At 41.0% G+C, this 24670-nt stretch overlaps 1 protein-coding gene and 2 long non-coding RNA genes across 3 annotated transcripts; 1 reads left to right on the top strand and 2 right to left on the bottom strand.

Moving 5' to 3' along the window:
- The first annotated feature begins 5786 nt into the window (after positions 1-5786).
- Positions 5787-8904, top strand: LOC138947686 (uncharacterized). Its single transcript, XR_011449756.1, has 5 exons — positions 5787-6519; positions 6760-6909; positions 7352-7412; positions 7882-8001; positions 8765-8904. It is a non-coding gene; the product is annotated as an uncharacterized lncRNA (long non-coding RNA).
- A 158-nt stretch (positions 8905-9062) lies between these two features.
- LOC138947687 (uncharacterized) lies at positions 9063-10899 on the bottom strand. Its single transcript, XR_011449757.1, has 3 exons — positions 10428-10899; positions 9648-9859; positions 9063-9199 (listed from the first exon to the last, which is right to left on the bottom strand). It is a non-coding gene; the product is annotated as an uncharacterized lncRNA (long non-coding RNA).
- Positions 10900-15814: 4915 nt separating this feature from the next.
- Positions 15815-23700, bottom strand: LOC138947685 (protein FMC1 homolog). The gene is made up of 3 exons (XM_070319216.1): positions 23566-23700; positions 20996-21148; positions 15815-16459 (listed from the first exon to the last, which is right to left on the bottom strand). The coding sequence occupies exons 1-3, from the start codon at positions 23626-23628 to the stop codon at positions 16358-16360; spliced, it is 318 nt and encodes a 105-aa protein (XP_070175317.1). The 5' UTR covers positions 23629-23700; the 3' UTR covers positions 15815-16357.
- Positions 23701-24670: the final 970 nt, after the last annotated feature.

Genomic DNA, 24670 nt, shown 5'->3' with positions numbered 1-24670 from the left:
ACTCGGGGATAAAAAAAGCCAAGAAAGGTTAATTTACGGAACGTTAATTAACTGAGACAAAAGGAAACATATCAGCGGATTTCACTGGGTATAATTGGTTTATGTCTGGTCAGTCGCAACCAAGCTGTGCGCGTTTGTTATATGATTATGCACGGACACTGAGGTTTTCGCATATATATAAGGTGTCGCAGTCTAGTGAGTGGACGGAGGTGAAGGTTTAGGTGGGTGCATGGTGGGATTCAGTAGGGGAGGGGGGGGGGGGGGGGGGCTGATAGGACTGAGTGAATAGATGGAATGAGTGCGTGCGTGCGTGTAGGCCTATGTGTGTGTATTCGTGTGTGAGTGTGTGATTGCAGGTGTAGATGAGCGACACAGACACACAGCCAGATACTGACACACGCAGACAGCAGTGAGGACATGAGTGATGAGAGCTTTGCTGCTGAGCCTGAGACAAACACCGTCAAACCAGCATCCCCAGCAGAGCTATCGACTTTGAGGACCGGACCCAACTGCCGCATACTGCCCCGGTCACAGCTTCTATTTCTCATTTACATACACGTGTCTCCTGACTGCCATTCTAACACTTGCTTTCGTTTATTATTCTGGTCGTGTATTTTAATTAAAACCACTTGAGAAATCCATGTTAAAGGTTCCCTTCATTTTCCACAGTCACAGTGATCTCAAAATGCTTCAATAAGACATATATATATATATATCTCTCTCTCTCTCTCTCTCTCTCTCTCTCAGTCTCCGAGTCTCTTTCTACTGGTGTCTGATTGTCTCTATTTTTTAGACAGGCAGACACTGAGACAGCACACTGACACACACACACACGGCGCACACACACACAACTGACACCCACACGCGCGCACGCCGCAGACACTGGCACTGAGTGACACACACGCACACGGCATACACACACGCACACACACACAGAACAATCTGGAACATAAGCTATGGGATATCCTCTGTATCAGTTTGACACAATGACAGCCGGTGAAGGCAGAATTGACGCAGCGGCTAGCCATTAAGATGACCGGTCACTGCGCATGCGTGAACAAGATGAAGTAATCTCACCACGTGTATACTGACACGAGGTCAGTTTTCTGCCTCAGTCATATTTCGATGCCGGTCACTGCGCATGCGTGAACAAGATGAAGTAATCTCACCACGTGTATACTGACACGAGGTCAGTTTTCTGGGTTGGCTGGTAACATGTCTTGAACTTGTTTTCCGAGCACTCATGGAGCTGCTCGCGTTTAAGAGACAACTGCGTTAGCCATTTTACTGACTATAGTGTGCGGATTTGGTGAAATTGAGATCTTTCTTATGATTGAAAAACTCGTCCAACGACATCGGACAAATCTCGGATCAGTCTTTCACATTGACTAACTGAGAAGTAGTGAAGCAGTTTTCTCAGTACTTAGATGAACTCGAATTAAATTAACAAATACGTTCACAACAGCCAAAGACATTACTATTTTATTTAATTTTGAGATGTACAGCCTCTTGAGTTATGAGTTTGTTGATATTTTCAAACGCATTGGTTTTTGGCTCACGTAAGTGTAGCCTATGCGATGCTAACTTTTGTCTGTCTGTGCGTGCGTGCGTGCGTGCGTATGTATGTATGTATGTATGTCTGTGGTAGAAACTTTAACATTTGAAGACGTCACAACATTTGAAGACGTCACATTATGACGTAAGAGGGTTAGACGTCACGCGAAGGAATTACTGAAAGTCTCGGTCATTGTTATTTTGCCGAGCGGGCCGAGACTAGTTTTTTCTTCGAAATCGGCCATTCAGATCTAGATCTAGTGTCTCGCTTTCTTGCACAGTGTCACCTATGCCGCTTACTGTGTGTGTGTGTGTGTGCGTGTGTGTGTGTGTGTGCCGTGTGTGTGACGAAGTGATTGAGTTTGTGTTACTGTTTGTCGATTTCTTACGTGAGCCTTGAAGGCTTCGCCTCTTGTTTATTTAGTGTTTTTTTAAGCCATAGTTAAAATGTAAAGCATGTAGAGTACAGATCTGTAGGCTTTACTTTATATTTAAAGCTGTCATCATCTTACCCCCCTCCTCCTCCACACACACTCACACACAGACACAGACACAGACCGTGTTTTTTTTAAATAGAAAAATTAGGGTCGTCAAGTTGGCATGTAGATGAGTTGTTCTTTGCAACTGGTCAGAAGTGGGGGTCAGCTCACACGGACGCATTTTTTCAATACAGTCTAGGGGATAAACTGGTCACAAAGCACCCAGTACACGCCAGAGAGATAGGAGAATCGGCACAATCAAAGACAAGAAGAGCAAACGCTCGATCGAGTCACTTTCGCAGTTCTGAATATTATATGAGGCATCAGATGGACAGGAAGAAATTGCTATTCACAACACAATGAGTCACGTTCACATAAAATTTGAGCCCGGTCACTTTTATAGTTTCCGAGAAAAGCCCAACGTTAAGTTGTGTGTTGCCGAACAGAAAAGGCTAGTTATCTCCCTTGTTTTTCTGATAACGTTCGTAAAAGGCTACAGATGTAAATACTTTGATGTAAAGAATAATCCTACAAAGTTTCAATCACATCCGATGAACTTTGTCAAAGATATAAAATGTCTAATTTTTCCTTTGACGCTGACCTGTGACCTTGAAAAAGGTCAAAGGTCAACGAAACCATCGTTAAAGTGTAGAGGTCATTGGAGGTCACGACTAAACAAAATATGAGCCCGATCGCTTTGATAGTTTCCGAGAAAAGTCCAACGTTAAGGTGTGTGTTGCCGAACAGAAAAGGCTAGTTATCTCCCTTGTTTTTCTGATAACGTTCGTAAAAGGCTACAGATGTAAATACTTTGATGTAAAGAATAATCCTACAAAGTTTCAATCACATCCGATGAACTTTGTCAAAGATATAAAATGTCTAATTTTTCCTTTGACGCTGACCTGTGACCTTGAAAAAGGTCAAAGGTCAACGAAACCATCGTTAAAGTGTAGAGGTCATTGGAGGTCACGACTAAACAAAATATGAGCCCGATCGCTTTGATAGTTTCCGAGAAAAGTCCAACGTTAAGGTGGTGTCTACGGACGGCCGGCCGGACAGACTAACACTGACCGATTACATAGAGTCACTTTTTCTCAAGTGACTCAAAAATACCAAAATCATTCAATAGATATGGAAATATTAGATTTACTGTGAAAATACTAGCAAAAATGGCGTCCAAAAATGGGAACGCACACTTAGTGCGTCTTTGAAGACTTACCTCCCGTTCTGTGTTGTTGATAATAGTCGTGTTTGTGCTGTTTTTGTTGAAAAATTATCTAATAAAACTGATGCAGTTCTTGAAATGTTGCAAACTATTGTTGTCTTTGTGAAATGCGAGAGTGTTCTGAGGCGTAATCTGCATACGGCTGATGTCCCACATAGGGTACCCCACTTCGATCAGCGTATCACTCCAAATGAGCTTCATAGCAGAAAAGCAGATACCGCACTAGTCTACATAACAGATCTACAAGTCTGAGTCAGAATCATTGAAATTTACTTTCTGTATAAAATATTGCAATCAAATTTGTTCACGCCGTCACACAAATAACGCAGGTTACCCTCGCCTTCGATTGAAAGCAACTCCATGCTGACTGAATTACCATCGAAACGCAGATGACGAACTGATTCACCGCACATTTGTGGTATTTTACACACAAATATCAACTGTGTTGTTTCGCGATAAACAGCCATAAACAAACAAATGTGGCGCCGTCACGTCGCCTCGGAAGGAATAACGCAGGTGACCAAGACTTGTTTCCGATACCTGTCTGATTAAAATCATCATTTTTTTCACGAATGACGGCTCTTTGGCAGATCTGGTGAGTTGGAAACTGTCTATGAATGTTTCATTTAATGTCAAATGCGTACATTCTTGTCGATATTGTTACCTTTGGGCTCATAAATTAAGTCAATCGTCGTGTTGTCCGAAAGTGACTTTTGTCAGCATGGAACTTACTGTGCTTTGATCATTGACTGAGAAGAATCTTCCGATGACACTAGTTCATTTCACTACGCGACTGCAGATCTGCAAGGAAACTTATGGCAGGGGAAATAAGCTTAACTGAAGACGAATAAACGGAGTAACTGTTCTTCAACGGATTGCTCTCACTGATCTAAATATTTAGATCTTGTCGTCTGCTAGTCTGCTAGTAAGTAGTCTTCGGTCGTGTGAAAGTCACTGTGTGCATAGTCGATCCGTGTAGTGAAATGTTGATCTTTGATGATTTGGCAACATAACTTCGCTAAATGTGCTTCGAGTGTATCTCCCCGTTAACCGCATTTGAAAACGTCTTTTAAGGCAGGTCAAATGGAGACAGAGATATTACTCTTCATACACAAAGGGAAGCCACTGAGTTGTGTCGCCATTTTTTCCTGGCAGGCTGGGAATTCGAACACATCGAACAGGGAACGCAGAAGAAGAAGAAGAAGAAGAACACGTCGAACATTCGAATGACGTAAATAGAACAAACGTCACATTTTTCAGGCAGCGTAAGTGAATGACGTCAGAAAATGACGACACCACCAGAAATAAAAACAATGCGACACGCCTCCCAACCACGAGGTCAAAAACACGTGGGCATCTAATGAAATCGGTACAAAGCCGTTCTCTTTGCCAGTGACATCGTAATAATCACCAAAGCTAACATTGAAGCTCCGGTAGCAGGTAAGAGAGTGTCTCCCAACCCGTGATGCTTACAGCGTGATTGCATCAGAATACCACATGTTAAAACCGGTGTTTGAACTAGAATAACAGCCAGTAGAATTAAGAACAAGTGTCTTGTGTATGCGGCCCTCTTTCTACTGTACGCTGGCAGCAGATAATACAATAATTGAAGTCCTTCGAGGCATAAGGGGCCCATAAGGCGAAAAATTGCTTTAATTCCACCCTCAAAAAGTCCCAGCCTTCAAACCGTAACAAATAACAGTACGCACTATTAAGCAAAATTATAAACCAAGCCTTGATTATTAATTTTTATTATTACACTTGTATCAAACAAGTGACCTCCACCTTTTGATTGGCGTTTTTATTACATTTGAATCGGACTTGTGGCCTTTCAAAGTTGCGGTGACCTTTGACTTTCAACAGAGGTCATATGTAACAGTGGTTTTTAAAAACATAATTTAGTTGGCTCATATATCTGAGACAAATGATCGGACAACAGCCCTTTACATTATCGTGACACATATTTTTCTGAGGCACACTGGACAGTAATAGTGCAAAGGGTGGGGTTAATCAAGGGAGTGAACCCCCCCTAAAAACACTACCAACCTGTCGTTTTTTTTGTTTTTTTTAATGCCGTTTTGATCGCTCTTGCGTTTACAACCCATCTCATCAAATCGTAATTTATTTCCAGGCTACCAGAAATAAAATACCTCAACATGAGGAACAAATTTAAAATAAACTCTGGCAAAAGACGTGACGTCACAAAGTTTGAGTATGCGCAACATTTTCGTTTACCAGTGCACTTCGTTACCTGCCCATTGCTGCTTTGGGTGATATTTTTTAAATGACTATTCCTATGCAGATGTTTGTGTAATTGGCCGTTTTCAAAACCTACCCATTTTTCGATTTTTCGGTCCAAAATTCAAAACGGGCACAGTCTTCCGAGACTCATAGCTCCGAAACGAACCCACTACGCTATATTTTTTTTATGCTGAATGCATAGCAGACAGATCGAACTTAAAAAATAACCAACTTTTGGGAGAAACCAAATTATATTTAACGGGTCCAGTGAACTACCTTAAAGACCAACCAGAGAGCAAAACTTTTTTCTGTTCAAAACATTTGTGTCACAACCCAGGTTAATATTCCGAAAACGATTTTGCAAAATTTTGTGTTGCTGATTTTTTATTTAATAAAATCCGATTTCGCGCACCTGATCAAACTGCACCGGGCGGCCCTGAGGCCAGTGACGTCACTCGTGGAACATCATGGCGGACGGTTGTAACTCTGCGGTTGTATCTTCTACCGAAACAGACGTTCCCCCTTTCAAACGGCGAAGGAAAGTCGGTTACTACTGTGCAGTTGCGGAGTGTAACAGCAAGCATGCTGATGGTTTTACATTGCATCAGTTTCCTACTGATGCAGAAACTCGGCGACAGTGGATTAAATTCGTTCAAACTTGCCGAGCAGATTTCAGACCAAGTTTTGGTACGCCGAACCAGAACTCACGGATATGCAGTCTGCACTTCACTACGGATTGCTATCCAAGAAAGATTGCACTGGCTGCAAGTTTTGGACTTAAAGCGAAGATGGTTTTAAACCATAAACCAGTGCCAACAGTGCAAAAACCGCATCGTCTGGCGCCAACAACAGTCACAACGGTGACTTGCTCGAGTACCGTGGGCGTGGCATCTGTCTCCACAGCCAGCAGCACTGTGACACAAGTAACAACGGCAGTTACAGCGCCAATTTGCTCTGCCATTGTGGCTCCAAAGCAGTGTTCGAGTCAGAGGAGCCTTTGCCAAAAGGGAACACCAAAGGGTAAGGTGGAAAATTGTATTGTTATGAAGAATACTAAAATAGGTTCAGTGACACTGACAATGCCATTATTGAAAAATTCTATAAAAGAGCGCTGCATTTGTCAACTTTCACTGAATAAAACTTAGTACATTTGTAAGCTTTGAGTAGAAAATTCTGTTTTCTTGAGTGTTAAAATTGTTTTAACTTAAAAAAAATACAGAAATAGAGGACTAAAGAATGATTGTAATATTGTGCTTGCAGAATCTGGAAGATGTTTTGGCAGTTGGGCCTTGTGAATGTGATGTAAAACCTAAACCATCTGACCATCATACAGCTGATTTGTCAGGATCTTGTGATGGAGCTAGTGAAACTGACAAACCTTCGCCAGTGTATGCAAGCACTCAGACAGAGGTAGGCATTGCATTTTTTAATTTTTTTTTTATTGTATAGACAGTACAGATCTGCTTGTTCCCAATCCCACAGTCATTCATTGCAGTACTTAGTCATTCACACTTCTTATCAAGCATATTATAGCTGACACTGTAACTACTAAATGTGAGGCTGATCCACTTTGGCACACATTTGTATCTGATTCAGAGTTTCTAATTTTAGCAGTGTTTATTGATAAGTCATTGGATACATGTGTTGCACTTGCAGACCCTGTAATTGTATTCATGTACATATATATTGTCACTTTGTGTCACATGCTGTTCCGAATTGATGTGAATGAGTAAATATATCTAGATCTGTCAGTGAAATACTCTACTAACTTATCCATTGAGCAACTGTTATTGTATTATCATCATTTTCTGGCAGATTTTTTGCATAAATTGGTGACAATATTTTACTTCAGACACACCGCAGGATAAAAAGAAACAAGAAAATTCAAGTCACCCCAAAGGCTGCACAGAAAAGTAAGTAAATTATTTAAAAAAAGTGGTGGTGGTGGTCCTGTTTATATATATGGTGTGTGTGTATGGGTGGTGGGTCAATTAATTATTTTCAGACAAGACGTCACAAGAGTAGTCAGGAAAGTTTTAGACTTTAGACTATTTCTGGATATCAAATATCAACTGTCATAATCTGCAGTTTTTTAATGTACAGATGATATGTCTTTAGCAGACTGATAGTTTTTGCTTAATGATAGTAAGCCTTAAAATGAGCACTATACCTGCTAGCACTATGCAAAAGTGTACATGTGTGGGGGTTGGTATTGTGCACTCATCCTATCACATTTCAGCTGGAGATACTAAGAGGAATTTCTTTGCAGTATGTTGTGCTCTGTCAATAATTTCCACAATTGTGTCAAAGCAGGTAGGCAATAGAGATATGGAACTTGCAATTACAAAATACTGTACCTTGTCAAATGAAACACTGTTTCAGGACAATCATAGCTGCTCTGCATTTTAACGAAAACAACAACAGACTGCAGGCTTCTGACCAGACCGGAAAGGAACGCTACAGTTTGGTCTACAGGAAATCAAAGAAGGACTATTCCATCCAGTAAGTGAAAGTGGATTGCACCTTTGTTTGGTAAATGTTATTTTACTCTCACAAGCTCAGACTTTTGGTACAGAAGTTATTTTTGTGTTGTTCGGTTTGCAAGTACATACAAAATAATGGCCCATTGGATAAGCATGAAAGATGTAGAAGAATAACTTCCAAACATTTAAGTTAAGGCCAACAAAAAAAAATTGTCTGTTTCTGGTAACATGGCTAAAAAAAATAGGGTCGGTAGGTCCGGATTTTTTTATTTTTTTTTATATTTTTTACCCCAAATGTAGACCAATAAAACTAACTTTAAAAATCGCGCAAAGAGACTGGATTCACTATACATAGAGACAAGACGCTCAACACATTTACAAATCGTCAGCGGACTTTCGTTTTCACACGTTTTTGTTGTTCATTTTCTCACCCTGTCCTTTACCACAACAGCAACAACAACAAAATTTGAGTTTGGGAAAAAAAAAGTTTAGGGTCGGCGCCGAAATTTAGGGTCGGTCGGGTGACCAGAAACAGACAATTTTTTTTTTTGGCCTAATGGAGATCAGAGAGTAACAAATAGCAATCATAGTCACAAATGTATTGCAACATTTTTTTTTCTTTGGCTGCTCAAAGAAAATAAAGAGAAACCATTTTTATACACATTCATACAGGAGCAATCCATACAACAGTGCAGGGGAAGGTAACACTAACAGCCACAGAAGAGTATGCCTATTTCAAAGTTGGTGGAGGGTCACTTAATAAAGTTCTCATTTGTTTGCAGCTTATGTGGGGAGACTGATGGAACGAGTGGTGGACTTGGCCTCTACACACAGCATCCAAGACATGGAACGGTCCATCAAGCAGTTGCCTCCGCGCCTTTGTGAACAATATGCCAAGCCTAACAAAGAACAGGCAGTCAGAGCACTAAAGTCTCGGTACAGCTACAAGGGGTGCTAATACGACCACATGTAGTCAGGACCTGTAGATGTGAATGTTTAACCTTCACAACTGCTTCAAAATATCTACTGGCACAATAGTAAACTGTCAAAAGAACTAGTTTTCGGGTTCCAAATATCCTGTGTAATTGCCTGTAGCGTTAGGAAAGGTTTCCCGGATCTTCCTGACAGCAGAAGCAGGGAGAGTTACTCGTACATCCTTGCCCAGCCATCCCCATGCAAACTTTGCCAGCATACGGTATGCAGTGCAGCGGTAGCGACTGCACACAGACAAAATTAGGCATGCTATGTAATGTCCATGTACATAGTACTTTCCAAGTAAACTAAAAATGCATGAATATCAGGCAGCAGACATCTTTCCCATGTATACTGTATCACATGGTGTCGATGATAAAATTTACATTGCAGCAAGACATTTGGTTTGGGTGTAAATGTTATTTTAAAACCCTTACACTGGTGCAATTCTGCAACACAGGTTACATAGCCACTGGTGAATTAACAGGGAGAAAAATAAAGAAAAACGATCATACAGGTTTTCGCATTCATGGGAGGTAATCGGAACCGACCAAACAGACTGAGCCAGTAACGCGACATATATATGTCGTGACAACCAGGTGACAGTATAGGAAAAGTAGCGTGACACATATGTAAATGAATCTATTACATTGAACCATAATTTGTAATTTTGCTCCTTGATATATTATATACCTGTTTTCATCAGCTATATCTCTTCCATACTGTTGCTGGCACCATCTGTAGCAAGTACGAAGTAGTAGATATCCAGACACACTGACTGGAATCCTGGGTGATGAGTTATGCAGTTCACACCTTGTCTCATCAAGGCTTCCATTTGCTCCATTTCTGTGCAACAGCGACATTCTTTGATTGTGTCCATGAGCTCACAGTTGTCACAATGACACCTAGTGCATAAGAAGAGGAGAGGAGAGGAAAATAAAATTGTTTGCACAAATCTACTTACTCTGTCAGTCTGCGTTTTGGTTTTTGATCAATAAAATATTCTTTTAATCAAATCAACTTCACTTGTGTTTGATTCTTTTCCCCATCTGTGTGCAAAAATTTGATTCCAATCATGTTGCTCAATTTAACACTGATGTGTTTGGTCAGTTCTTCAATATTCACATGCAACTTTCCTTAAAAAAAAAATAAAAACACATTCAATCCTGGTGATACAAAGACACACAAACATGACAATCCTATGGAAAAAAAGAAACAAACTCAAGTACTACAATTCCACAAACTAAAAAAAAGATGCTGTTGCTATTCACAGAGGAGATTATATTGAAAGTTCTGCACTGATGAAAAATAAACACATGAAATGAACACTGAGTTGATTGTTGACAGTGATTGTTAACTTTCAATAGTTGGTATTCTATGCCTAGCTTTGTTGTGTTCAGATCTTCAAAATCTCTGATAATGTAAGCAAACAGTGTCACAAAATGGTAAGTAATCGCACAGTGTGAAATTTACCAATGCATCGAGTTCAGACGACTTGGGGCACTTGGCACTTGGTCATGTGCCTGTCTTTCTCCTTCACTGCCATCATCGTCGCTACTCGAAATCTGAGGCTCAAACTGGTATGGTTGAGGGGCTCCACAAGATTGTGATTGTGTTTGGAACACGTTCATCTCTAAATCCGAGTCGAAATCGCTGCTTTCACACGAGAGTTGCAATGCAACGTCTCTCTCTGCATCGCTTGACGCCATGTTTACTCGCTCAGTGTGTTCCACGTTTGACGTCACTAGCCAGGGGAGTTAAGCGATGGCAAAATTTTAAGATTGTTTCCCTTATAGTTAATTACAGGTGAGAATGGGCACTTTCAATAGCCAATTACGCGCGATCGGAGGAGATGGAACTTGATATAATTATATTTTTGCGGTCCTGTTATAAAGCCCTTTCCAGTGGCACAATAAAAAGTTTGCACTCTGGTTGGTCTTTAACAAGACCATGTTTCGACAGCCCAGACGGGGAGGATCCTCGATAGCTCACAGGGTATATAATGTTTTCTGCCGTTTTTTGAAGAATCCTTTCAAATTTGCTATTCCAAAAGTACCCCATGACAGACACGACTCGAGTGGCAAAGAACATTCTCTGCAATTCCTGTCTCAGTCCGTGCAGCCGTTTCGGGTCCTATCGTCATCATACAAACATACACACAGACACACAAGAACCAGCTTTAAAAGTTAGATTATGTAGGAACCATGTGAACCAGTGATTTTTTCTTATGTACAACAGATACTACAGTATTTCTGCTTTATGAAAAGCAATATTTCAAAAACAAAACTAGAGATTTGAATTTTAACCACTTTCCCCCCTTTCTGTCACCTGAGTACCGTTGAAGAACAACTCAGCTTGTAGGTCACTACTGCTGACATTTGTTCCGCAAAGTTTTCCATGGTAGGCATGTTCGTTCAAATTGTTGGAGTAGCACGCAAAAAAAAAGCTATAGTCTGTCCGCTCACAAGCAAGGTGTCGAGTAAAAAGTGCGAAAGCTGACCACAGCGGACGTGGCGTCATAGTTTTGGGCAAGCGCAGTGACCGGCATCGAAATATGACCACAGGCGAAAGATGTAATCGTTACACCAGCCTTGAAAAAAAAAACCATGTTCTTTCGCCGGTCAGTCAACTTCCGAATTGTCCAGAATGACTGACCTTACAGTGTGGCTCTGACATCAGCTTGGATCCCAAGACAGCCAGGGCACTGAAAGGATAGTATCCTTGGCACAAAGGGTCAAAAATCCCAAAAATAAGGCCTTAAATGAATAAGGCCTTATTTAAGGGCTTATTTTCAAGAAATAAGGCCTTATTTCTAAAATAAGGGCTTACTTTTTATGGGCTTATTTTTTAAGGCCTTATCATTTAGAATAAGGCCTTACCAGAAATAAGGCCTTATTTTTCTAAGGTCATAATGGAAATAAGGCCTTACTAAAATAAGGCCTTAAAAAAATAAGCCCATAAAAAATAAGCCCTTATTTTTTTAAGGCCTTATTTTTTCGCCTCTCAGTTGTATGCTGGTACACAGAGAGAGCGGCGTTAGAGAGAGACTGAGAGGGGAGAGACACAGACAATCAGACGGACTGACAGACAGATAGACAGACGGACTGACGAACGAACTGACAGAGAGAGAGAGAAAGATAGAAAGAGGGAGAGAGGGTGTGTGTGTGTGTGTGTGTGCGTGCGTGTGTGTGTGTTGTAATGTCTTTATGTGTCTAGGTTTGTGTGTGTGAGTGCGTGTGTGGGTGTGTGTTTGTGTTTGTGTTTGCAAATGCGTTAGGGTAGGTACAGGTGTACAGGAGAGTACAGGTGCGACAACCGATTTCAACCAGTGTCATAATGTTTATCGTTTGGAAATGTTTTCTCTTGTTCCATTCATTATCTCTTTTTTCGCGCATATGTGCGTTCGTGAGTGTGCGCGTGCGTATTTTTTTAAGGCCTTATTTTTGGGATTTTTGACCCATTGTGCCAAGGATAGGAATGGATAGCACAAACTTTCTTGTAAAATCAATTTCTTACGAACTAAAAAGATCTCAACTTCGCCGGCCGTTTCCAAAGCGTCTGCCCTTTCTGATTTGAAGGCTGTCTGGGGTTATCGAACGGGAGTGTAGGCAGGGGCGGATCCAGGGGGGGGGGGGGGGGGGGGGGTCGGGGTTTCCGGACCCCCCCCCCCCCCTAGCCTAAAAAAAACAGACGAAAAAAAGAAATTTGTAAGGAAAGAAAAACTGATGGCTCAGATTGCTCCATTTTCCTTATTTTTTTTCACAAGCTTGAATTCATGCTGGTTTCCACACCATTGAGCATCGATGCCTGTAATGGAAAAACAAATATGGACCTGTTACTTAAACCAGGCGGATAACCGTCATGGTACATTGCCGTTGTCGTGCACTGGCGTCATCTCATAACAATAACTTTAATCATCATTTCCACTGAGGAATAATCAATGTCGTTGTGGTGCACCGCTGCTCTGGAGCATTGCCACGCCGCCATGGAAGCGTTGCAAGAAATAGTTGGCATATACAATACATTTAAGAAAATTGTTTCTCGCATCAAACCGCAAATTTTCAGCAGTGACCGGGAAAATGCAGTGATCACCATACTGCGACTTGTCTAAAAAGCTTTAAGATGGTGATGGTATGACATGCTGCTGCTGTACAAAGACATAGTAATCACAGATCTGGACCTGAGTGAGGACCAGCACGGTTGGGCCGGGAAATGTACATTTCTCTCAAGGAGAATCCCAAAACACCACATGCCACTAGATCGCAACAGGTCCCTGGGCAGCCCTTGTACCCCGACCTCATTTAAGACTCCTCTTGTGTGACTTGCCGATTCTCATACAATTTAACTTATAATTCGCAGATTTTTTTTTTTTAAATAATAGGTTCCAGACTCGCTTACTTTGGCAGTCCTATCGCAGCCAACTTTAATTAGCCTAGGCAAAATTACCTCCCGCACCACCCCCCCCCCCCCAAAAAAAAAAGAGCTGTCCGAAACACTCCCGTGTATACGCATGCGCACGATAAAGAGCCCAAGTTTACAGCAAACGTCTCAAGGCTGGGAAAACATAAACACGCGTATGTACACAAAAAAGGGAGGGGTAGGGTGGAGGGGGGTGGGGGGTAAAAACAACAGCTTGCTTTGCAGCCCGAAGGTTTAACTCACAGGACTATGATATTACCTTCTGCATATGGTTGCAAGCGGCAGAGGGGCTGTTGCTAACAGGTCGCACTGTTCACCTAGTGGCAGAAAGGGTATCAGCCAGTGGTTGCGGTCCAATGCTATGCATGTCTACAGGCTGTTACATAAGCCTTACATCCTCTGAACATTCCACAATAAGTCTGTGGGCGGCTGCAGCAGAAATGCTGTCATGTCAAGAATCTCAGGAATGCCCCGTACTAAGTCGGCCTCTCTGGTCAGTGGCATATTGCTCTCAACTTTGGCCAATGGGAAAAAAATGTGTTTACTGCATCATGACTCAGAACATTTGGGTGGCAGGCTGAAGAATCATATGTGTAGTTTCTGTGTGCATACCTCACAAACAGAAATATGCTGAAAATCTCATATGAATTAAGTTTTGTTTTTTGGGCTCAGACTAACCTTTTGCGGTACTTGATAATCAAATACTATTTTCAAAAACTATTGATTGCTATGCCTGCAGAAACTGGAAATTCTGTTTTTGAGAAGTTTGTTGGTATCTTTTTTCGTCTGCTTTTATTTTTTTTATTTTTGAGAAGAATTCTGCGTTTTTCAATTTGCTCAAAAAACAAGGTTGGTCTGTTGGAAGAAGCTTTGTGTTTAGTTTATGTTGTATTTCTCAGATTTGTTTTGTTTTGTTCAGACGCTATCCTAAGTTATGAAGAAGAAAAAGAGATCTGGTCACACGAGACATTTTTTTTCTGCTAATGCCTAATCATCAGTGTTTCTGCAAACTGTGTGATGTTGCTTTTATGTTTCATTGTTTTGATGCCATTTACTTGCATCTATTTATGTAAATTATGGTATGTGTCAGTGTCACAGCTGCACCTATTAAAACAGTCTCCTGTGCGAGTACAAACATGAGAGAGAGAGAGAATGAACGAACGATATTTATTGCTCAATGATGGAAGAGAGAGAGAGAGAGAGAAAATGAACGAATGATCTTTATTATCCTTAGCGGATTTTGACTTTATTCAGTTATTCTGCAGAAAAACAGAAATGCTGGAGAAAAACTGTTTGTTTCTGCAGCATTTCTGCATAATGTCATCTTTCGCGAGAGCAACGTTTTTTTCCGCAGTAAAACAGTTTTACTGCAGTAAAATTGAAATCAAGAATGCTGCAGTAAAACGGTGATGTTGTTTTACTGAAGAAAAACTGTTTACACTTTTTCTTCAGCATTTTGGCATTATTCAGTTATTCTGCAGAAAAACAGAAATGCTGGAGAAAAACTGTCATTTCTGCATAATGTCATCTTTCGCCAAAGCAACGGGTTTTTCTGGAGCAAAACATTTTACTGCAGTAAAATTGAAATCAAGAATGCTGCAGTAAAACGGTGCTGTTGTTTTACTGCAGAAAACCTGTTTACACTTTTTCTGCAGCATTTTGTACTTGCTCATTATAATGTTGGAGCACGCGAGCCCCCCTGTCGAGAGATGGACTCATCCAGAATTACCAATAGTTGTTTATTGGTACACTGCGGAACAAACTATTATACTATCCCAGGGGGCGACTTTACAAGATCGTTCGTTTTTCTCCAGAAAAACTGTCACAGACTATTCTGAAGAAAAAGTTAATAGCAATAATGCTGCAGAAAACCAAGTAAACATTATGCTTCAGAAAAACTGTTTTACTGCAGTAAAAAAACGTTGCTTCGGCGAAAGATGACATTATGCAGAAATGCTGCAGAAAAGACAGTTTTTCTCCAGCATTTCGGTTTTTCTCCAGAATAACTGAATAATGTCATAATCCGCCAAGAGCCAGTACAAAATGCTGCAGAAAAAATGTAAACAGGTTTTCTGCAGTAAAACAACAGCACCGTTTTACTGCAGCATTCTTGATTTCAATTTTACTGCAGTAAAATGTTTTGCTGCAGAAAAAAACGCTGCTTCGGCGAAAGATGACATTATGCAGATATGCTGCAGAAAAGAATGGTTTTTCTCCAGCATTTGTCTTTTCTGCAGAATAACTGAATAAAGTCATAATCCGCTAAGGATACTTTATTGCTCAAGGATGGAGTAAGAGAGAGAGAGATGGAGAAAGAGAGAGATGGGGAGAGAGAGAGAGAGGGAGAGAGAGAGATACAATACCGAGAGACAGACACAGATTGTTACAAGTGCATGTGTACACGGCAGCCACTTACTCGTGATAAATACAGTCAAAGCAACTTTTCAATTACTGAAATACTGTATTTCACATGATAAATTTATAAATCCAAAACATGGTGCTGTCCAAAATATATGTCAGTAATTACACACACACATGCACGCTCTCTCTCTCTCTCTCTCTAGCACACACACACACTATCATCATTAGTGCCAAAGCACACAGCAATGTTGATTACCAGCATGCAGTATTGCCATCTTCACTGTCAAGTCATTTGAAACTACATGTATAGTGAATGCAAACAAAAAATTAAAGCACAATGAACAGTTCATGTACTACAACCTTCAATTCAAACTTTTGCACTCTTTCCGTCAGGAAAGACACTTCTTAGTTTTTGCCATCAGGTAGTTTTCCTTAGACATTTATCCAATATGTTACCAAATGAAATTTTAAATCGAAGCATTCAGTGAAAACAACACCTGGATGTTACACACAAAATGCATGCACAAACCAGAAGCTGATGTCCCAATGACATCTTCGAAACAAGACAGCATAAAAAGCCAAGCTATAGTGACTGTAATCCTTAGGACGCAATGTTGCTATGGTCACTTGGGATCCTCATACTCGTGCGGCATTGCCAGACCCACCGTCCTGGCACTGGACTCTATCGACCTCTCCCCCTTGCCCTTGTACAGCGTGTTCAGCTCCTGTTTGACACACACAATCCACACATGGTCATTGACTGAAACATAAAACATCTCTGCCCTTGTACATCGTGTTCAGCTCCTGTTTGACACACAATACACACATGGTCATTGACTGAAACATAAAACATCTCTGCCATTGTACATCGTGTTCAGCTCCAGTTTGACACACACATGACACACATGGTCATTGACTGAAACATAAAACATCTCTGCCATTGTACATCGTGTTCAGCTCCTGTTTGACACACACATGACACACATGGTCATTGACTGAAACATAAAACATCTCTGCCATTCTACATCGTGTTCAGCTCCTGTTTGACACACACATGACACACATGGTCATTGACTGAAACATAAAACATCTCTGCCATTCTACATCGTGTTCAGCTCCTGTTTGACACACACATGACACACATGGTCATTGACTGAAACATAAAACATCACTGCCATTGTACATCGTGTTCAGCTCCTGTTTGACACACACATGACACACATGGTCATTGACTGAAACATAAAACATCACTGCCATTGTACATCGTGTTCAGCTCCTGTTTGACACACACATGACACACATGGTCATTGACTGAAACATAAAACATCTCTGCCATTCTACATCGTGTTCAGCTCCTGTTTGACACACACATGACACACATGGTCATTGACTGAAACATAAAACATCTCTGCCATTCTACATCGTGTTCAGCTCCAGTTTGACACACACATGGTCATTGACTGAAACATAAAACATCACTGCCATTGTACATCGTGTTCAGCTCCTGTTTGACACACACATGACACACATGGTCATTGACTGAAACATAAAACATCACTGCCATTGTACATCGTGTTCAGCTCCTGTTTGACACACACATGACACAATACACACATGGTCATTGACTGAAACATAAAACATCTCTGCCATTGTACATCGTGTTCAGGTCCTGTTTGACACACACAATACACACATGGTCATTGACTGAAACATAAAACATCACTGCCATTGTACATCGTGTTCAGCTCCTGTTTGACACACACAATACACACATGGTCATTGACTGACATAAAACATCACTGCCATTGTACATCGTGTTCAGCTCCTGTTTGACACACACAATACACACATGGTCATTGACTGAAAGATAAAACATCTCTGCCATTGTACATCGTGTTCAGCTCCTGTTTGACACACACATGACACAATCCACACATGGTCATTGACTGAAACATAAAACATCTCTGCCATTGTACATCGTGTTCAGCTCCTGTTTGACACACACAATCCACACATGGTCATTGACTGAAACATAAAACATCTCTGCCCTTGTACATCGTGTTCAGCTCCTGTTTGACACACACAATACACACATGGTCATTGACTGAAACATAAAACATCTCTGCCATTGTACATCGTGTTCAGCTCCTGTTTGACACACACATGACACAATACACACATGGTCATTGACTGACATAAAACATCACTGCCATTGTACATCGTGTTCAGCTCCTGTTTGACACACACATGACACAATACACACATGGTCTTTGACTGAAACATAAAACATCTCTGCCATTGTACATCGTGTTCAACTCTTGTTTGACACACACATGCCACAATACACACATGGTCATTGACTGAAACATAAAACATCTCTGCCATTGTACATCGTGTTCAGCTCCTGTTTGACACACACATGACACAATACACACATGGTCATTGACTGACATAAAACATCACTGCCATTGTACATCGTGTTCAGCTCCTGTTTGACACACACAATACACACATGGTCATTGACTGAAAGATAAAACACCTCTACTATAGCAGAATGATGGGGGATAATGTCTTGCAAATTTGATAATAACTGGTCTGTCCTTAGTAGCTGATAAGAGGGAGAGGTCGTTACGGGAGGTTGCACTGTATGCATTAATCAGCTAACAGCAGCAATGCAATACTGCAGGGTGTTTGGTCAATTGGTCTAATTTCCTTAATTTTCCTCTCATGAACAGACACCCTTACACCTGTCCTTACAATTACATTGCAGGTGAACACCCCCCACCCCCATGCCTTAACTCACATGGAAATGAGTCATTCTTCACTTATCGTGACTATCGCGGTACATCTCGTTCAAAGCCAAAAAACAATAATTTCAGATAATTAAAAAACAAAATCACATCATATCCGTGTTTTATCAATGTAAATGCATCGGTAGAAAATGGCACTATGGAAAAAAAAAAATTGTTACTGTGGTTAATTTTGATTCAATTCCGATTTTAGTGCTGAAAATGGCGTCGGAAAATGGGAATGCGTACCCCTACTTCTGTAATCGCCCATTGCAATTAGTTTAAAGATAGCCAAACCCAAATGATTGACTGCATGTGATTGTCCAAGGTTAAAATAAATCAGCGGTATGTTCGAATGCTTTACTCTGCTTGCTTTTTGCCGTAAAATTGGGGTTTGAAATGGAGGTAACCTGCCTTCACGTGGCGTCACAAAATTCCTATCCACAGATTCAGGTCAAGCAGACGACACAATTATTGAACAAACAAAATTTTAATGAAAACTGACAAACATATGAAAGACACTCACATTTTTATTGAAAAACAAGAAATAAAATATTTCCAAAGACTTGTAATGTCTTGATTTGTGCTTGGTGTCACGTTTGTCACTCAGGTTACCAGAGTTTGTTTTTCAAGTTCTGTTTCGGTGATCGACAACTTGGCATGTTGTGAAGGGCCCCGAAACATGCATTATCAAACTCTACCCCAAACTTGATGACGTTTTGGGTCAAAAATAGTCACGTGGTGTGTTTTCTAAACCAAATTCGATGACGTGTCACACAACCGAGAACCAGTGTGCGCAGGTAACTTGTTGGACTCGGCCGAAACATCGCTTGATCGCCATTCATTTCGTTTCACAGGGTGCATCGGTAAGTTCACAAGAAGTGTTTTTCATGCTATAGGTAATCTATCTGAAGGCTCTGTTTTTACTAAGAAGCTGTATTTTTTTAATATCAGTCAATTGACCACAAGTGCATTCGAATCCCTGCAGATTTTCCCAGTGTCACTTGTGATGCAGGTAGCAGGGAAACGCAGCGATCAGCGTTGTTTTTGTAGAAAACGTGTTAATTTTTTTAAATTCTGATTATTAAAGAAGAAGGAACTACCAGATACTTTTGTTTTTCATAACTTTTCTTTTATTGCTTTCTTTTCTCTCCCTGTTGTCTTTTTTAACCTGTGTTGTGCAGTGGCGTCACGCATCACACAGGTTACCTTTTTCATTTTATTATCACATTTTCTTTCAAGAACAGACTGTATTGTGTTCTACTTGCATCATTGCAAGGGTATGTGTGTGGAAATCATGTGAATAGTCAATGATAATGAGTGTAAAGAAATCAAGTCTTTGGTGAAAAAAAAAAGAAGCCTGGTAACCTGCACATGGCGTCACACTATTTCCTGCCTTGCAACCGTACGAGTTCCACTCATTACCATTAAACATGGTTCATATTGGTAGAAAAAGAAGTACTTCTATCCTATCAATGCTTATTACACAACTTGAGTGATTAAAAGTGGTATATTTCATGCTTTAGTGTCACAACATTATGCAGGTTACCAGAACCATGACCCCCCGACGAGAATGGAGTTTTTATCTAAGGTATCAAAGCTACCAATTTGCTGTTTGCATATTCAGGTAGTTGATGCACATGTCTTCAGATTGGCACTAATTGTTTTATTCTTATGACAAGTTTGATTTTTGGGGCCAATTCCCCTTTTTTGTCACGATAAGTGAAGAATGACTCAACTGCACAAACAAACTGATTGAGTCTATGCTAGCCACTACTTGTGGCTACAAAACGATATCAATTAAACCCCTAACAATATACTACCAGTTCCCTCCCCTGCTTCAACTATACTTTGCAAAAACAACTGCTGGTTCATTTTATGGCACATCACACTCTGACCAGCTGATAAAGTTGAATACATCGTAGTGATAAACACCGTAAAATGCCTTTTTTTAATTCTATATGGGTTGTCCATGACCCACAACATACGGACTGTGTAGTTCAAATGATGTCATTGTTTATTTGTTTGTTTACAAAGATAATCCGTTAAAAATTACTCGACAGGAAGGTTCTATGGTTTTTGAGGATTACAATTAACATGATTTCTCAATCAAGAACTGACCTGATACTTTTAGAGATACAGACACTACTGTGAGTGTGAGGCTCTGGGTTGCAGACCTCAAAGTGGCGAGTATTTTTACTCGCCATGGCGAGTATACACATGTAACTGGCGAGTAGAAATGTTCATCTACTCGCCAAATGCAGGTACAGTTGCTAAAACAAATTGTTGGTTTGGCTAGTAAAATTTGCTCTCTGGCTAGTACATTTTCAGAATCACTAGCCACAGGCGAGTATACCATTTTTGGACTTTCAGGGCTGGGTCGTCCATGACCAAGGAAGCATGGTGAAAGTTAAAATGTACATGTATTTTGTTAAGCTTTATCTCCGGCACTCCTGCATGCTGACCACTGACCTCATACTTGCGGTTGCTGTGCAGGAGACACAGGTATGTGCTGGCCATGTGCCCGACCTCATTCTCTCCACGACACTCCTTCTCCCCCGTAACCTGGAAGCGACGAAACAGGTTCTCCACATATGCGTAGGCTGGCACTTCCTGCAGCTTGTTCTGAAACACAAGATTCAAGTTGAGTACAAACACACACACACAAACGCTTCGTCATAAACAACGCTTAGAGTTGTTATTGTTTGATTGTCTATTTCAGTATTAGTTTGTTGTTGTTTTGGTGGTCCCATTTTTATTAACGTTGCACCTATACCTCATTATCCGCTCTTCATATTTCAGATAAGATCTTGTCACAACAAATAGAGATGAGCAACAAAAAGGTATATTTCTTAAATTCATCCGCAGGCCATCAAAAGTGATTTGTGCTTTCCTCCTGTGAAACTGAAAGTCAATCTATGCTGAAAGTTTTTTCGAATGCCATTGCCACTATTAGTAGTACAGTAGAACTCCCCCTTACCGACCCCCCTTTTTACGACCGATTTTGCCACCACGGATGCATTTTACTATACAGTAAAACCTCCCACTAACGACCTTGAAAGTGTCCAGAAAAATCTGTCGTAAACAGGAGGGGTCTTTATTGGGAGATTTGGAGGTATAATTCTTTTCACGGGGGTGGCAACTGTTGGGCAGTTAAGTTTTGAAAATTGTGTCTGTTATCCTATGTTTGTTCCCATTTGATGTGCATATGGATAAGCATGATGTACGTGCATACATCAGCGCACAGACAGGCAGACATAACACAAACACACACACACACACGCGCGCGCCTGCGGTCTCATAGGTAAAACTCAGTGATTGACCCTGGGTAAGAAAGTCAGTGTCTGTAACCTGGGACAGGAAGAGTTTCCTCTCGAACATCATAGGTAAAACTTGCTCATTGGCAAGTATGGGTCATTGACCAGAGGTCTCAGTTGGTGAGCACACACTCACAGAATACATACACAGCAATTCATTATTGAGTTGTCGTTCTAACTGCCCCTACACAACCCCTCCTATCCCCCCCCTACCCCCCCCCCCCCCCTGCTTCGAGGGCAGTCCTTCAATTGTGACAGCAATAGGTGAGAAGATGACAGCCGTGGGTCACTGGACTTGCACGCATAACTGACTACAGACTACCACCCCTAACTCTTGATGCACCGCGTGTGCTGGGTTAAACTTTGACACTCACTGGTTAAAAGGAAAGGTCAAATTCGTTATTGACCCTAAATTGGTAGGTCGGTCGTCAGAAAAATGAGGGCGTCGTTCTTGGGAGGTTAGTTACAGAATACAGTGTGAAAAGCATCCGTGCCGAGAAATTTGATCGGAAAAAGGAGGGGGTCGTTCTTGGGAGAGGTCGTTACGGGAGGTTTCACTGTATAATGAACCCCCAGTGGACGACTCACCTCAAAACGCGACTTACGACCGAGCTTTTTGGGATGATTTACGACTTTCGCGCACTTTTCGAGCAGACGAAAACACAACATGGCGGCTCTCACTCCTCCAACTATCGTGAGACGAAAAAAAAAAAAGGCAAGATCCTAATACATCCGGTTTTCCTCTGTACGCTATCTTGTCAGTTTTCCGACAACTTGTTGACAAACAAAGATTCGCGAAAGAAAGAGAAAAGCGCTGACTCTTGAGTAGAGAGCTAAAGTAATCGAGCGAAATGGCAATCCGCGGCAACTTCCTTAGGAGTCCGGAAGACGCAAATCCTGGGTATCGTCAAGGATAAGGACTTGGTGTTATCGAGATGGCAAGAAGGATAGCGAAACGAAAGTACGCAAAGAGAGGTACCTGTACGGAGACCTCAGCGATATGGGACTGGTTTAGCGATGCAAGGCGAAAAACATTACTGTGAGCGGAAAGATGATTCAGGAGAAAAGTCGTTATGCTTTCCATCGAGTTAGGACATTCGGATGTCACTGGTTGGTTAACACGCCACAATGTCAAATGTGCTTCGATCACTCAGCGGGAAGCGAGCATATCTTTGAAATTTGGGTTTAAATTGTTCTGCTGTAATGTGTGTGTGTGTGTGTGTTGATATGACCGTAACTGCAACTGTGTGTGTCACTGTGTGTGTGTTTGTGTATTAACATGATAGTACATACACTGCAACCAAGTTCATGACCACTCCAAAAACTCAAACCCCCATTTTAAGACCCCCCCCCCCCCCCCCCCCTTTTTAAGACCTTATTTTCAAGGTTTTTCCAAAGTCGTAAATGCCAATGGGGGGTTCCACTGTACCGTCTTTGTAGCACTAATGCTGCAGATCAAAGAGTCAGTCAACAACACACACACCATTCAAAGTCAAAATTCAGAAAATTGCCTTTTAGAGATGAATAAAATTTTTACCGCGTGAAAGCTCTGCAAACAGCCAAACTGCACATGTTCAGTTTACTTTCTATTTGAGCAGCTGAAGGTTGAATTAAAGTCAGAGCTTCCACCAAATGCAGCTTGACAAAGCACACAAGTTAACAGCTTATATAACTCTTAAGAGCTTAGTAGTAATGCACACGCAAATACCATAACACCCTGCTTACTGTTTTGTAAATGAATTTCATTTCCTTCGACAACTGTCGAAAGACTTCTTTGGAGGCCGCCATCTTACTTAGCGTCTCGATCACGGCGACGAGAGTTTGTACGGGATTTAGCCGAGTCTACTCTGCACAGACACACGAAATGATTCCATTTGATTTATTTTGCTTTTTTTGGTGTCTGCGCAGGGTTGGATCTAGAAAGGGTGGGGTCATGGATTAAATCTCCCCCCCCCCCAATCCTTACCAGGCAAATGCACTTTTTTTCTGAAGGAGAGACCAAAAATACCCCTAGGGAACACAACCAAGAATTCTAAATTTTATGTTTCAGTCAGCCTCAACTGACAGTTGATAACGTTTACAACGTTCATTAAACTCTTAAGATTCGCAAATATTTCAAATACCTTGCAGCTGTGTTTCACTGATCTAAAATCTGATAAAAAGAATGTTAAAAAAAATCAAGTTCCATTCACTATGTAACTGTGACAAAGAAAGATGAAGGAAGGTAAAAAAAAAAATCATTTGTTTAGGCTTGCTTGAAGAAACTAAGGTGTGCATGATTAGGATATATCCCGATTTTCTTTATGTGTCTTACTTCAGCGCATCATTTTTTGGGGCTGTTGTTGTTTGCGTGTGTGCATTATGCAAGTGTGTGTGAGGGTGTGTGTGTGTGTGTGTGTGTGTGTATGCATACTTGCGTGCGTGCATGCGTGCGTGTGTGTGTGTATAAGTTTGTTCTGAGTCATGCAGAGTGCATCTTTCAAGTAGGAACACGCACGCACACAATGTCAAAAGAAAATAAGAAGAAAGTTGAAGAGTTTACGATATAATGCTTTCCACAACCTCACTCTCAATTTGTAATTACAGGTATGATAAAAATGTCAACAATTTGGAATTCAGTCCGATAAAAGTTAGATTCTTTTGATCAACATGATAATTCTACAAACAAGCAAAATCTAGAAATTGACAGTTGTATTTGAGTACCGGCCTAGTTGGCATGCCCAATCACCAAATAACAGCTTAAAAAAACAGAAAGTTGTAAACCGAACTCCATAGCAGCAGTCCGTGGCAATACAAGCATAATTTTAAACACTAAAAACAATTCATATTT

The sequence above is a fragment of the Littorina saxatilis genome, linkage group LG14 (genome assembly GCF_037325665.1).
Source record: "Littorina saxatilis isolate snail1 linkage group LG14, US_GU_Lsax_2.0, whole genome shotgun sequence".
In the NCBI taxonomy this organism is placed as follows: domain Eukaryota; kingdom Metazoa; phylum Mollusca; class Gastropoda; order Littorinimorpha; family Littorinidae; genus Littorina; species Littorina saxatilis.
Note: the sequence above shows the minus strand (reverse complement) of the source record. Positions and strands in the feature narration are given on the sequence as shown.

Coding starts and splice junctions, on each gene's coding strand:
- LOC138947685 (XM_070319216.1), bottom strand. CDS start 23,628: ATGGCGGCCTCCAAAGAAGTCTTTCGACAGTTGTCGAAGGAAATGAAA. Junction 21,149..23,565: donor TGAAATTCATTTACAAAACA/GTAAGCAGGGTG, acceptor CTTGTGTTTCAG/AACAAGCTGCAGGAAGTGCC. Junction 16,460..20,995: donor ACAGCAACCGCAAGTATGAG/GTCAGTGGTCAG, acceptor TGTGTCAAACAG/GAGCTGAACACGCTGTACAA.